Genomic DNA, 14,668 nt, shown 5'->3' on the forward strand with positions numbered 1-14,668 from the left:
TACGAACGTATGTACATACGTGCGTACGTACGTACGTACGTATCTCGCATAACTCAAAACAGAGTAGCCTCAGAACGCTGAAATTTTGTATATAGGACTGCTATAACATGTAGATTTGCACCTCGTATTTTAGTTGCAATCGGCGGCACCAAACATATATAACATGTCACCTTTATATATATATATATATAATAATATAAATATTTTTATATATATAAATATATATATATTTATTTATTTATTTATATACGTTTATATATATATATATATATATGGATATATATATATATATTTATATATATATATTTATTTATTTATATACGTTTATATATATATATATATGGATATATAGATATATATATATATATATCCACTTTGTTATCCGGCTCAGTGATCTCAGTTTCTTTACTCTTACATGTTTGTAAATTGTACATATTTTGCTTTAAAAATTATTGAATTATGTTGTTTTTATCTTCCAGTTGAGGTTTTTATGCCTTTAGTAAATCTATATGCAATATTTTTAGAATTATCAACAATTTTAAAGTTGTTTAAGTGCCGCTAAGCCTTTTCTTTTATGACGGCCATTGCTTGTTTACATTTGAAACAGCAGACTAGTGGATTTGTTGCCAATCTAGAGAAACTTAGCTTCGCAACAACAAAGATAATTCCTTCATTTATTATTGCGAATTAAATCATGCTTAATCCTTCCTGGAATTTTTTCGAGGATATAAGTGTTTAAGATTTACTTCGTAATTTCTAATATAGATATTTTGACTTTTTATGTATTTTTGCCTTCTCGCGAAGTGAGAACTGAATTAATTGAATGAAAAATACTCAATCGTCTGTGAAAAACTGTTTCTATTTTGTTTTATTTGCTTAATTTCTTTTATACATCATTCTAACTTTATTATAGTATTTGAATAGAACATGTGACAACGATTAGATAATTCTATTCTTTAAATGATATAAATTTTGTGCATTATGAGTTATAATGTGAACGAGTGAGTGAGTGAGTGATTATGGCGCAAAAACCAGAAATGATTATGACGCGCCAAACACAAGATGGGCATATAATATGAACGAAATATAATACTGTTAAGTGAATCTAGCGCCAGAGTGTCGCTATGGTAAACAAATACTAGAGAGAATTTTAAAGAATGCATTTATTCTGTTGTGGTTTATGCGCTATCGGCGAAGTAGATTTAATTCAATCCAATAAGTTTAAATGAAATGCAAGAAAAAAATGCGTATAATTTAATATTCCGTACAAGGAAGTCATGTGGTGTACACATCAGATTTTTTCTTTTAGATTGCCTATAATTTGTAACCGTTAAGTAGAATTCTCGTTTACATCTCTAAGATTGTTCACAAGTGTGCTCGTGGTGAATAAACAGTGTCTTATCCTCATCACGCTTTTAAAACCATGCGTTTATTTATTGATTTAGTTTTTGAATTTATCTTATAATCACTACAATAATTTTTTTAACTTCTTTGAAATTATTTTTTGCCATTTTTTCGAAAATATTTTTACACTAAGTGCTACAACTTTTCTCGATCACCGAAATTAGAAATTTAATTAATTTAAACTTTTTTTTAAAACATTTTTTGGGCTTAATTTTTTATCAATATTTGTGTGGCATTTGTGTTTGCATTTCAGATTGCTAATCTAGGCAATTCGATATTTTTTTCCCTTTTACAAATTATTCGTTTTTACTACACCGTTTTAAGGTTACGTTAGAAGTTTCTGATTATTTTACATTATTAATTAGATTAAAATTTGTTATTAATTTAATTTTATTACTCATATGCTAGGGTTAAACTCAGCTCCTACTGGGCATGCCGAATTAATTTTTGATTTCAAAACAGCTGTTGCTCTAATATTACAGATTTAAGAACAACTAACTATTCTTTTTATCTTAACTATTCTTTTTATTTTATTTATTTATTTATTTATTTTTTGTATCCAATGTTTAAAAGTTATTAGTTTTGATGTCTTAAATTATTAGATTTATATAATTTGTTTTTAGACTCAGTCGACTCCAAATGTTTTTAGATTTTTAAGATTATTTATAGTTTTAAAGTGTCAATTACTTTTTTCCCATTTTCCTTTTTGGTTTTAACATTTTTTTTTTTCACCTTTCATACAATTTACCACTGTGCTTCTGTTTTTATATTATTGCATATGGCTCTTTTGGATTTTAATTACTGCATATGATTTGTGTGTGTGAAATGGATTTTAAATGTTTTAATTAATTAATTTAAATTTGTTTTGCTTTATTTTGAATACATACATACAATGAAACTTTAGAAGATGTAAGCAAATCTATTTAATTATATACTCTAATATTACATTGACTTTTCTTTTTAAGTTGTGCGTTAAAGTGCTCTCCGAAATTCAGTTCATATGAGTAACACAAGGCATATGAGAACACATATGAGTAACATACTAGGGCAAAAAGAGCTTCTTCTCCAAAGAATACAGTTCCGTAGTTTCTAATAATCGCATTTCATTTTTTAGTCTATTGTCATTTGTTTCATTTGTCAGCTTGAAGCAGATAGCTTTTTATTTTCAGTAAGGCGCAACTCTAAACTGCGAGATCTTATTTCGCTCTCTTCAACAAAAATTCTTGCTTACCATTAAATTTAAGTTTCGTGTCAAAGTCTGGGGAATTCTTTAATTTCTGGCAAAATATAACAACAAAAAAAAATCATTTTATTTTCTGGGGGAAATGGAGATCTAAACTCCTAGGGAAACACTAAATTTTACGAACATGTAGATTTGAAAAAAATTGTTAAGAAATTCTAGATATGTTCTTCTGGTAGAGAGTATGGTGATAGGACTAGGCTAGCTTAGGTTTTTCGCAGCAGGGTTTGAGGATTTTCTATCTTATATTATTGCATTAGGTCATTTGTATATGATAAAACACACGGAACTATCTGCCTAAAGGGAAGGATGCCTTCGTAGAGGACTTTCCACGCCGAAAACACAATTATGCAGCCAGGCCGTTTGATGCTGGCTCGAAATATCAGTATTCATTGTTCTTAACCATCCGACCACCAGTACAGCACAAATATATGTCTTAGAAATAATGCCAGCGTGGAAATTTTCCCAAGAAAAATTGAAATATTCTTTGGATGAATAATTTGAAAACTCGTACTATTCTATTCAGTGAAACATTGGATGAACTTCCGATATTCAGTAACCTTATCCGATCACCTGATGGATCCCATGACTCTGATAACTGATAGTTACTAGCTGAGTTATTTAAGGGTTGATAGTTTAATGAATCATAGCAAAGTACATGAAGACTTTATTTCAAGAAGCAGGCTGCTTTTACGAAGGAAATTTCCAAACACACTGGAATTACTCAAATGACGCATGCAAAATGTCCTCCGAAAACATTCACTCCGGTAACGTATACTGCCGCTAGCGAAGTCGCAAAACAAAGTTTCGCAGCTTTAAACCCTTGGTTAGTATTGGGAAGGTTTTAGGGTTTTAATTTAGACCACAGCACTAAGGGACATGACATTCAAGAGTTTGATTAAAGAATCTATAAACTAGTCTTGGCAAAAAAAGTAGAATTTGTGTATCTGTACTAATTTAATGCGGAGACGGTGGATTTTGTGTGAGTTATACTGCAATTAAGTGCTTTTATTATTTATGTTCGTTAGGTATCTGTTTCCTAAATGCAGGCTTTTGTTCAAAAAATACTAAAACTTGTTTTAGCATTTTAATTTTGATTAGAGCGGAAGAGAACGAGTGACAAGAATATGTCAATGAACTTTTCTAAGGACATGTAAATATCCGGATTGTTTTATCTTGGGAAGGAAATGGGCGGACGTCTGTGGGACTCTAAACTGGCAAAATTTATCTTGGACTTAGATTCTAAACTGATATTCTGTGAGTAAAGTTAGGTACAGAAAAAAAAGTAAGAAGTTTCATTTATTGTCTAAAATTAAAATTTGGTTGTTTAATTTGAATGTAAAAGTTACACTACAGAACTCTATTTCGATGCAAAAAAATGCTGCACAAAAACTGACAGTTTCACTGTAATGCGTAGGCAGATAAAAGTAATTACTAGTCGGGAAAAACGAAAATAGTATTCACAGCTATTAACACATTTTTAACCGATTTGGATTGGAAATGAGTTTTAAAATATTACAAAAATTCCAAATGAATTACTTGACAAGAATTCGTCTGTCTCAATTCATCATTTTCATAAATAATTCTTTAGTATGTATTAGGTGAATACCTTTTGCTTTAAAGATCACACAATTAATATTTGCATCGGATATTGCACTTTTCTGTTTTCAAAGGTAAACATTCTTGTCTCTTTCTTTCACAGAAAAAAAAGGGATGGAAAGAGAAAATTAATAAAAGGAAAAAAAAAAAAAAAAGACTGAAAATTATGGAAATAATATTAATGCTCTTATGTTCAAATTTCTTGTATCAAAATAAATAACGCTCTTATTTTCATACCTATCGCGGACAATTGTTTGTAAAATTCTATTTCAAATGTAAAATGTTACTACGATTCATTTCAAAGTGATATCCCGTGCAAAAAAACACATTTGATGTAACACACATGCAATCCTGGAAAATTTGGTAGATTGCCTCTTTTGATATCTCTCGTAGACTGGCCGTCGCTTCGTTTTGCGCAGCTTGAATTGTCTGAAAATGTTGACCCCCAAAAATCATCTTGATATGAGAGAACAGCGGGTTGCGAGAGCGAAAAATTTGACAAATAAGGGGTTATGACATGATAGAGATGTGTTTATGACAAGAAAGTGAAGTGTCTTTTCTCAAAAGGAGAAAAGGAGACATCACGTTGAATCGTTGAAAGATGCTTTAACTTCATTTGCACTACAACCTGAACTGTGTTCAGCTGGATGATGTCACTTCATGTATTTTTTCTATAGGAAGTATGCTACGCCATGTAACAGTCAAACTTAGTTTATATCAGGCTTCATGCATATAACATGATTTTTCCGCGAATGTTTTGAACAGAGGAATAATATTTATAAAAAATTCACCACTTGGAATATCCAAAGAAGATTCATACCTCTACAACTTCTTCAAATTTAACGTCTAGCGAGAACTGAAAATACACCAGCTCAAAGAACAATCGCATAGCTTTCGCATTCTTTTCTCAGTAATAAATAAAACAATAAGGGGTCTTAAAACAGATAAAAGGTATAATGGTCATCGGTTTTTCGGTCATTAATGGTAATTGCGGAACATAGAATGTGCCGTAAAACTCATTAATGGTCATTGCTTTTGCGAAACATAGAATATGCTGTAAAATTCATTAATGGTTGTAGAGACATGAGGTATTTTTTTGTAAGCAGGCAAGATGAAAAATGAGCAACACCTTCGCTGGGAATCGAACTAAGGACCTCTGGGTACGCGCCCAGCGTGCAAACCACTACACCACGACGGCACGCTAAGAAGGCAGGAGAAATACCTTATATGGTCACCCCTTTTGCGGAACATACAATATGCTGAAGAACTCTCATTATCAAATTCATTTAACAAGACACATATTCAAATAAATGAAATCTCTTATAGCCGTTACGGAGGCTTTACTTGGGCCTCTTACAACACAATCGTCTCCTTAACACGTCGGCATCTCAACACCTGAAATATGCAAAAACAAAAGAGTTTAAAAAAAAGTTCACTTTCGAAATTTCAGGTTTACGTACATTGTTGCTTCTAATAGTAATTGTTAAAAATTTTAAAACTCTGAAAGACGTTTAAAAAAAACATAAAACATCATTAAAAAATTCTGTAGAAGTTACGAAATATTTAGTGTGAGAAACATATTTTTTTCATTACAAAATAGGTAAAAAATTTTCCCAAAAATTATTAGTTATATTCTAAATTAATTTATAACATTTAGTTGCATTATTAAAAATACTCATGTGGACATCACATGACTTCCTTGTATAGCCTATTAAATTATACAATTTTTTTTGAAAAAATTCATTTAAACTTATTTCCTCGAATTTCATTTTTGATCTATTGCTCATTCAATTAATTCAATCTTCACTTCGCGGCAAAGCACAAATACATAAAGACACAAAACATCTTCATTAAAAACTGGGAAACAGAGAAAAACATAAAACACCAAATACAGTTAAAAGAAGGCAACTTTTACAATTAAAATTAGAGTTTCTACACAAAAGCAAGGAATTCGTCTAGCGGGCAAGAACGTAGATTTTTCGGTGTACAAAATTGAAAGTTTACTTTTGGTCCCACTCAGTAAAAAGGACACTGAAGGTGCAGAAACTGACTTAATTCACCATTCAACTGAGTTTCAAATGTAAACAAATGACGGTTCGTTAGCTTACCACTTAAAGTATTAAAAATTAACTTGACTTGCCACTTAAAGTATTACAAATGTTGATAATTCTACAACTATTGCATGCAGATGAACTAAAGGTATAAAAATCTTAACCGGAACATAAAATCACATAATTCAATCAATTTTCAAGCAAAAAATGCACAATTTACCAACGTATAAGACTAAAAATCTATGCTCACCGAGTCGGTATATATTTATATACTTTGGTGCGGCTGATAGCAGCCAAAAAGGATGACACACATCTACATGCTATAGTAGTCCCATATACACAATTTCAACGTTACGAGACTACTCGTTTTTGAGTTATGCGAAATATACATGCTTACATATGTACTCACGTACGTAGAGACGTCATAAAAAAATCTCTTCTGAATCCATTTTAAATCTATTTCACAATCCAGTTTGAGAAAAAGAGTCTTTTATTCTGTCCGTAAGTACAGATGTAACGCAAAAATATCGTCCAGATGCAATAGAAAGCGGTCAAAATGGATATTTTCGTTGAAATCCGAAATGTTTCGCTATTACAATACTTCCTTTCCTTTGTACAAGCAAAGAATCTCTAGGGGAAAAGAAGGCAAGCTCTCGTAGACACAATGTAAACCAGTTGGCTCGCCCTCAGGCAAATTTCGAATCCAAGTCAGTATGCGGTGAAGCAAACACGCAGGGTGTAGTCGAGGCGGAAAATCGATCTTACTTTAAACGCTCGTGAAGCAGAAAGCGTAAATCTTTTATTTGATAATTAGCTTTTACTATTTTTTTTTTGAAAATTTTGCTTTGCAGTATATGATTTTTTTATTTTACATCCACTTTTTTCGTTTCATAATTATTCATATTAATACTTAAATATTTCATAAATGGTTACTATTAGTTTAATACTTCGTTTAATTACGGCTTTAAAATATGATTTAATTTTAAATGCCGTGTAGTACGTATGTACGCAATTTAATAAATGTAACGTTTGTTATTGCACATGACAGAATTACTGAGATATGGCAAAGCACACAAAGGCTATATATTTAATAGTCTGAAATACATATCAACCGTTAGCAATTTTAAAATAAATAAATGATGCACTCTTCAATACAATTTTATTAAAGATTTTTGCTTATTCAGCTTGAAAGAAATAAAGACAACACATATAAATTAAGATATTAAAAAATTTATTTACACAAAATTTCATACTAAGATACACAATTATCAAATCACTATGACATAATATATAACAAGCAAATGTATGATTTTTCATACAATCGCTGATAAAATCTTTTTCCCTCTTTTGTTTCAAATAAGTTTTCTCTGAGCTAACTTTTAAAGATATATCAATTAACACAGTATAACAATAATTAGATGACATTATTTTCGTGTTTTTTAAGAATAATACATTTTAAAATTTTATTGTAATTTATGTGTTTTATTAGAAATTCTTTTTTCTACTATTTAAACAAAAAATTTGGTAAAATATTCATAAATTTTTGTTTTAGAGATATATAAAATTTTAGATTTATCATACAGAAAAAATAGCAAAGACAAAAAAAGGAGAGAAACCATTAAAGCTATGCTAAGAATGTATACTAACATATATTCTTAGCATAGCTTTAATGGCAGAAACTACAACAATAATATATCTTTTAGAAATCAAATTATTCTGAAATTTAAATACTTAGATCTCACACATGTCATATTTCTGTAAATTAGTAATTTTCATAAAATAATAAACTCTGTAATACCCAATGTTTAGGAGCACATATTAGAGATTAAGAGATAATAGTTAAAAAATAACTTCTATATAATAACAAACAATCTATGTTAGTTCTTTAAGAAACATTCAATATCTGACTGAAAATTTTAGATTCAGTCAATATTGTTTTGGAAACAATCTGAATTTGTCACTTATGGCTACTAAAAACAGTTTTGAGAGAATGTGAAAATTTTGGGATTATTTTCCATATTAAATTCATTGTTTGCTTTCCCCCCAAAAAAGGAGGGGGTGGCAAATTTGAAAAGAAAATATATTTTACAAAAAGAAAAGCAAACTAAATCAATCTATACCAATGATAATAATGCATGATGTTAAAGCACCATTATTCAATGCTTACAGCAATGCTGCAAATTTTCATAAAAATGTCAATAAATATATCTTTTAACGTGCTGAATGCAGGAATCTTAAAACTGCACATTTGTAAGAGTATGAGAAAAATCATCAACTGAGGGGTCTGAGCAGTATAATGCATTTCCATTCATCAAATCACAAATAAAAGCATCTACATGGAAAACAATATCTTAATATATTATCCATAAAAAATGGCTTGGTATGCATTTTGTATTAAGATAATTTTCAAATGATTTGCATAACTAGTAAAAGAAGAAAATTTTTATTATAAAATCTCAAATAATGGAATCTTTTTGTATAGAATGAGATACTGTAGCAATAAATTTCCTATTATGCACTTCACAAAGTATTTCATATTGAAAGGAAAAGAAGTAAGATATGTGATAAGATTATTCTTTGTTTACCAATCCTAAAATGTAACTTAAAAACTATCTGAAAACCTCTGCACATTTTTATATTAGTTCAAAGACTTTCCTGTTCATCATGCTTTAGAATTTGTGAGAAATACTGCTTAAGATAATTCTAACTTTATAAGGTAATAAGCAAATGGTTATTTATAATTTATTCAGTGATTAATTTAGCAGTTTTAAAAGAACACATGAAGCGGTGTAACAATAATTAAAATACTACATTTTCAAAGAAGACATACAAATATTACTTTCAAATCACTGCATAGTAGGTGCCACTTAATGTGATCATGTTTTTTCATATCTATTTTCATAATATTAGCAGAATAATAACATTAATTTTAAAAAAGCACTTCAGAATGAAAATGGAATTTAACTAATTTAATTAAAAAATATCAAGAACACAAGTATTTTCACAGCATTTTAATTAGAAAATGCAAAAATATGTTTGTGAACTGCTCATAATGTTCCTGGATATTATTTTACTGCTTCTGTACACGTAATCTTAAAATTAAAAATGCATCTTTTGTTTGAAGACTGCCAGTGTAAAATTAAGCAAAAATGCAACCATTATTTGCCATCAGTGTTTTCAGGATTTTTTTTTTTGGGGGGGGGAGGGGCTTCTGAAAAAGAAAGGACTTATGTGTGATTGTTCTTAAAATCAATAGAGTTCCTCATAGGATACGTCAAACTAAAGTTGTTGTTTTTTTAAACCTGATTTTAAATAAATGACTAAAGTTGAAATCAAGGTGTTTGGAAACCTAATCTCACACTTCGCAACATTTCCGTGTCACCTGACAATTTTTTAAAATCTATTTTAATCTAATTTGGCAATGTTAAATTTTAAAAATCCATTCTGTATGAATCTGGACATATTAACTAAATTGTTGATCAAAATAAACAATATTAACTGAATTGTTGATCACGATAAACAAAGTATTTTCCAAGTTTTCATATACAAATGAGTGAGACTTCACCACATCGATGACAATATCCAATTAATAACATTAACCATGACCACAATAAGCAGCGTCTACTGTATTCTTTTAAGTTACATAATGCACTTTTTTATCTCTCTATACTTTGTATATAGCTATAAATTACATGTCTAAATACGTTGAAAAAAAAACTTGAGAAGAAAATACAGAGCAGGATGCAATGTTAGCAAATACAGCATTCAGAATTTTTTTCACATGTAAATTAAAAAAAAAAAAAATAAACATTGTTATTGTCAAAATTTATTAGCATAACACAGCTCAATGCATAGTGGAACCTCAGGTTACAAATATGTTTCACGATGAACAAATTTCCTAACCAGAAAAAAGAACTGTCTCGAAAGACAAACATACAAGCTATCAATAAATGAATTTCCTACATGTTTTGAGGTCACTTCTAACAAAAATGAGCAGTTTTAATATTCTCTATTATTCAATTTTCATGGACAAAGCCTTGTAATACATAACTAATGAAACAATGAATTCAATCTAGAAGAAATTATTATCAGAGATTTTGAAGAAGTTGACAGTTAAGGATTTTTCTGTTTCTATATAATGCCTAAATCCTTTGACGCGCGGTGGTCGTGCCCTGAAACCACCAATTTTGGAATTTTTTTTTTCTTCTTTCCGAAATTTTTGAATGAAAATTGATTTATTACTGATCTTTTACCAGAGAGTTTTCTCTGACGTCAACACACTTGCTCCCCAAGCTAGTATTGTGATTTTATAAATTATTTCCTGTGGTTTAAATTTAATGTAAATATACTTTGCTATAATAAAAATTGAAATCGCTTTAAAGTTTTATTTAAATTAAAAATATTTTCTGAATATTTGGGAGCCAGAATCTGTTTGTGAAGTGCCAGAATCTGTTTCTGCCAAAGGACTTGAATTATCATCGATACTGATTGCATGCTGCTGCAATTTCGAGCACAACTTCATAGACAGCCGATGAACATTTACAACTCTGTCGTTTCTGGACAGCTCATCAGCTAGGAAGGAAAAAGAAAATTTATATATATATAACACGACTAATGCATAATAATTCATAATATAATCATTATCAATTAATTATTTTATGAATATTTCATCTCTAAACAAATAAATATTTAACTAACCTTTAACACGGTTTGACATTTAGTTTTAAGAAAAGAAGTTTTGGTTAATCTTCGGATTATGGTAACTTGGCGATTTTTTGGCGACCAACCCTGCTAGTTGTTTTTTTTATTTTTTTTTTTTTGGACGCCATTTTGTTTTGACAAAGTAAAGGCATGTTTTTTTTTTTTTTTTTTTTTTTTTTTTTTTTTTTTTTTTTTTTACTACTCAACATTTTTTTCCAACAATTTGCTAACCGAATTACGCTTATGCTAGAACTTTTATGGAACAAAAGTGCTTAATCATCACGAAGATTAGGTGCGAAATTGGGAGAAAGTGCAGAATCGCCCACTGCTTGCAGCGTTAAGAATTGCACATACACGGTATCATCCATGTATACGTCGATCTATTTTGACTTAAAAAAACATCACAGAATTGCACAAAAATGGCATTGCATACACTCTTGACTTTATCCATTTACACTGCTAAAGTCCTAGCTAGTAAACTTTATCGCCTTACCAAAATGTCGCCAAACTACCAGTTACCATATTCCAAAGATTAGCCGAAGTTTTAATTTTATTTTTAATTATCGTTAATTTTATTTATCCTGAGTTTGTAAATCTGATTCAAAGCCTAAAATTATACTTTGCGTAAATATATTCTGCTACATCATATTCTAAGAACATTCTGCTATATCCATAAAGGATTTACTAAGGAAAATTTAATGGATTTTAAAAAAGGGTTACTTTACATTCTCTCATACCAAAATTGACTATGTAAGAAACAGCAGAAGAGTCCTTTCATAATAAATAAGTTATATTATTTATGTAAACAAATGAAATTTCTGTGGGAGATTAAACTAAATTATCCTTCAGAAAAAGATTTATCACTCTTTTTAAAGACAGCAGACTACTCTCTTTCTAAGATAACATAGTAAGTTGTTGATCAGTACAATATATAAGAGGTTAAATTTTTAAAAATTTTTGAAATATATAAACTTGAAATTAATGCATACCTGTTTCACCAAATTTTGTTGGTTTAGCACTCGAATGCAAAAAATGCTTCTTAGTTGTGGAATATGCATTGTCTTCAAAATGTGCGGAACAAAGACGACTTCGATATAAAAGAGAAGGTGGCTTCTTTAATATTTCCTTGTCACGTCCAATCAAGTAAATTCTACATGCTTCAAGCCATTGTGCTGATCTATAAAAGTTAAAACAACATGAAATTTACACCTACTTTACACAGGGAACACTAGTTTTAAGCATTCATTTAAAATGTAACTTATTACTGTGCAAAACAAATACATATTTTAGTTTTTCCAGAAATTTGACATGTAGATAACATTTAAGTACTAATTTATGTACAAAAAAATTAATATTTATGCATTTTACTCAAACTAATGTTAAATTTTTAAGCATTCTGCTTATGAAAAAATTCATTTTAGCTGATGCATATATTCAACTAATGCTTCTACGATTTTGTAATATTTACATAAATATTTTATTACTATTGTATATATAATTAGGCTAAACAGATAAGGCAACATTGAATATCACACAAAGTATGTTAATGAATATAACGTTTTCATTTGAAAAGGAATAATTTTTTTAAATAACAGAAAGTTAAAAAAATTTCTTCATCTGTCATACTGTACTTATTTTCATGCATTTTAAATACTTATAACTTAAAATAAAAATTAAATTTTTACCTCTCTGGATTTTTAGGAAACCGAAAGAATTTTCTTTCAGGAAAATACCAAGAATTGGCATTACACACCACACAACGCACATAAGCCTTTGGTGAAGGATCATTTAACCTAAATGAATTATTATTATAAAGATTTAAATCACATCAGTACAGAATATATAAAAATTGAATATAAAAATAAAATATGGATATTTAATAATTAATTTACAGAATACATTTAAGTTGCAAGGTTGAAATAAAATAAAAAAGAGCCAATGAATATCATGACACCAGAATTATGCAGCTAATTTACTTTAATAATTTTATTTTTAAAACTGGAAAAATTATTAAAAAATTAATTTAAAAAATAATTAAAAATTGGGATAATATTGCAGTTCTTAGTAGCAAAAAAATGATATCTGTGAATAGTTTATTATAAAGATTCTTTGATTATAAATAATGCTCAATGTATAGAATTAGAAAATATCATGAACTAAAAAATTGATACCTGGTTAAACGAAAATAGAAGAAGTTGCAATATACATTACATATAACTGCAGGAAAGATCGGATATGAAGAACTGAAATAATTTTCATTAGCAATCATAGTAAATCATCCATGATTGCTTGATTTTATCCTCGCAATTATATACAAATATACTAATTTTGCGTAAGAAGCTTTGATAGAGATTTTTCGAAATACTTCTGATTTCTTTAACAGTAGGAATTATAATTTTTCAATAAAATGTTCCAATGAAACTTTTAACTTTTTTAATGCCAACTTAATTAATAATCGTTCATTACATGATATTTGATTACCATCCCATGTTATGGAATGGATTTGAACATAACTCTGGTAATTAAAAAATAATTCTACTATGAAAAGGTATAAGAATTAAATATTTTTACGTACCTTTCACACGCAGGATCACTAGAGCGTGATTCATTATTTTTTTCCATTTCCAAATGTTCAAAATTGCTGAAATCCTCGTGCTTAGCGTTCAATATGGCGCGCTATGACGACTTCTACGATGTTGTTGACAAACTCTCTGGCTCTAGCGCGCATGCGTGAATGAATTTCAGAGAACCTGAATTTACGCCTGTAAAGTTGTCAAAAAAGACACATTTTAGACTCAGTTTTTCTTCGTGGCGTTGCTGTGCAGTCGAAGCTTGACTTCTTCTCACTATAGATTCTTTGGTACAAGGAACTAAAGGGGGAATAAATCGGTCTGTCCAATTTTGCAGGTTGGTATTACCCGTACTATAGAACAAAGAATACCAAATATGCTGAGAAAATAAGAATATTACGAACTACTAATATTCCGTTTTCTTCGCACTTTTAATTGTGGCTTTATTCCTGTTTCAGTAACTGCAATAGCTCACATTCGTTTTGTTTGTGTTTTTCAATTTTATCTGCAGCATTCGCTTCAACTAATTTTTACATGTAATAATGTTCCAATTTATCCAAATCTCAGCAATAATTGCTTTTAGTAGACCTTTCGAGGAAATACCATATTTCATTATTCTTGTCTCCGACTCACTCCATTCATTTTCGATAGGATTTAAGTCTGGACAACGTGGAGGAATTTTGATCAATTCAGGACAGCTATATAATAACCACAAGCGAACAGTTAGCCCTGTACATTTAGGATCGTTATTCTCATAGAACTTTTCATTTGCTTTCGGGTTTATGTTAAGAATATTTATATATTAGCTCTGAGGCGCATTATTTTCTGTAAGAACTAAATTTCCCATTATTAGTATCCCGTATTAGAGGCAGCGAAATCTATCCAATTTTCCATTCGGCTTTCGCCACTTAGTAATTCGTCGATCAGACACTAAAATATTAAATTTTCACTTGTCTTCAAACAACATTGTTCCAATACGATATATCTTTGCTTATCAATGGTAAGCGTATTTTCATTGTATTCTTGTTGACAATGTATTTCCTTCTTGTTGATCGCCTATTTTATCCTTGTGCCCTTATGATTCTTCTAATACTTTCAGGATT

The 14,668-nt window shown here is 29.4% G+C and overlaps 1 protein-coding gene across 1 annotated transcript; it reads right to left on the reverse strand.

Moving 5' to 3' along the window:
* Positions 1-7,508: 7,508 nt before the first annotated feature.
* On the reverse strand, positions 7,509-13,784 carry LOC118182040 (uncharacterized). The gene is made up of 4 exons (XM_085822596.1): positions 13,571-13,784; positions 12,681-12,788; positions 11,985-12,172; positions 7,509-10,866 (listed from the first exon to the last, which is right to left on the reverse strand). The coding sequence occupies exons 1-4, from the start codon at positions 13,615-13,617 to the stop codon at positions 10,688-10,690; spliced, it is 522 nt and encodes a 173-aa protein (XP_085678722.1). The 5' UTR covers positions 13,618-13,784; the 3' UTR covers positions 7,509-10,687.
* Between the last annotated feature and the right edge of the window lie 884 nt (positions 13,785-14,668).

Source organism: Stegodyphus dumicola, chromosome 8 (assembly GCF_044657685.1).
Source record: "Stegodyphus dumicola isolate Sdum_Otavi_A_Nest chromosome 8, ASM4465768v1".
Classification (NCBI taxonomy): Eukaryota; Metazoa; Arthropoda; class Arachnida; order Araneae; family Eresidae; genus Stegodyphus; species Stegodyphus dumicola.

What these genes read in the sequence shown, in the direction of transcription:
- LOC118182040 (XM_085822596.1), bottom strand. Translation starts at nt 13,617, where the DNA reads ATGGAAAAAAATAATGAATCACGCTCTAGTGATCCTGCGTGTGAAAG. An exon ending in AGTGATCCTGCGTGTGAAAG is followed by an intron (nt 12,789 to 13,570) that starts GTACGTAAAAAT and finishes TAATTCATTTAG; the next exon opens with GTTAAATGATCCTTCACCAA. An exon ending in AACAAAATTTGGTGAAACAG is followed by an intron (nt 10,867 to 11,984) that starts GTATGCATTAAT and finishes TTTCCTTCCTAG; the next exon opens with CTGATGAGCTGTCCAGAAAC.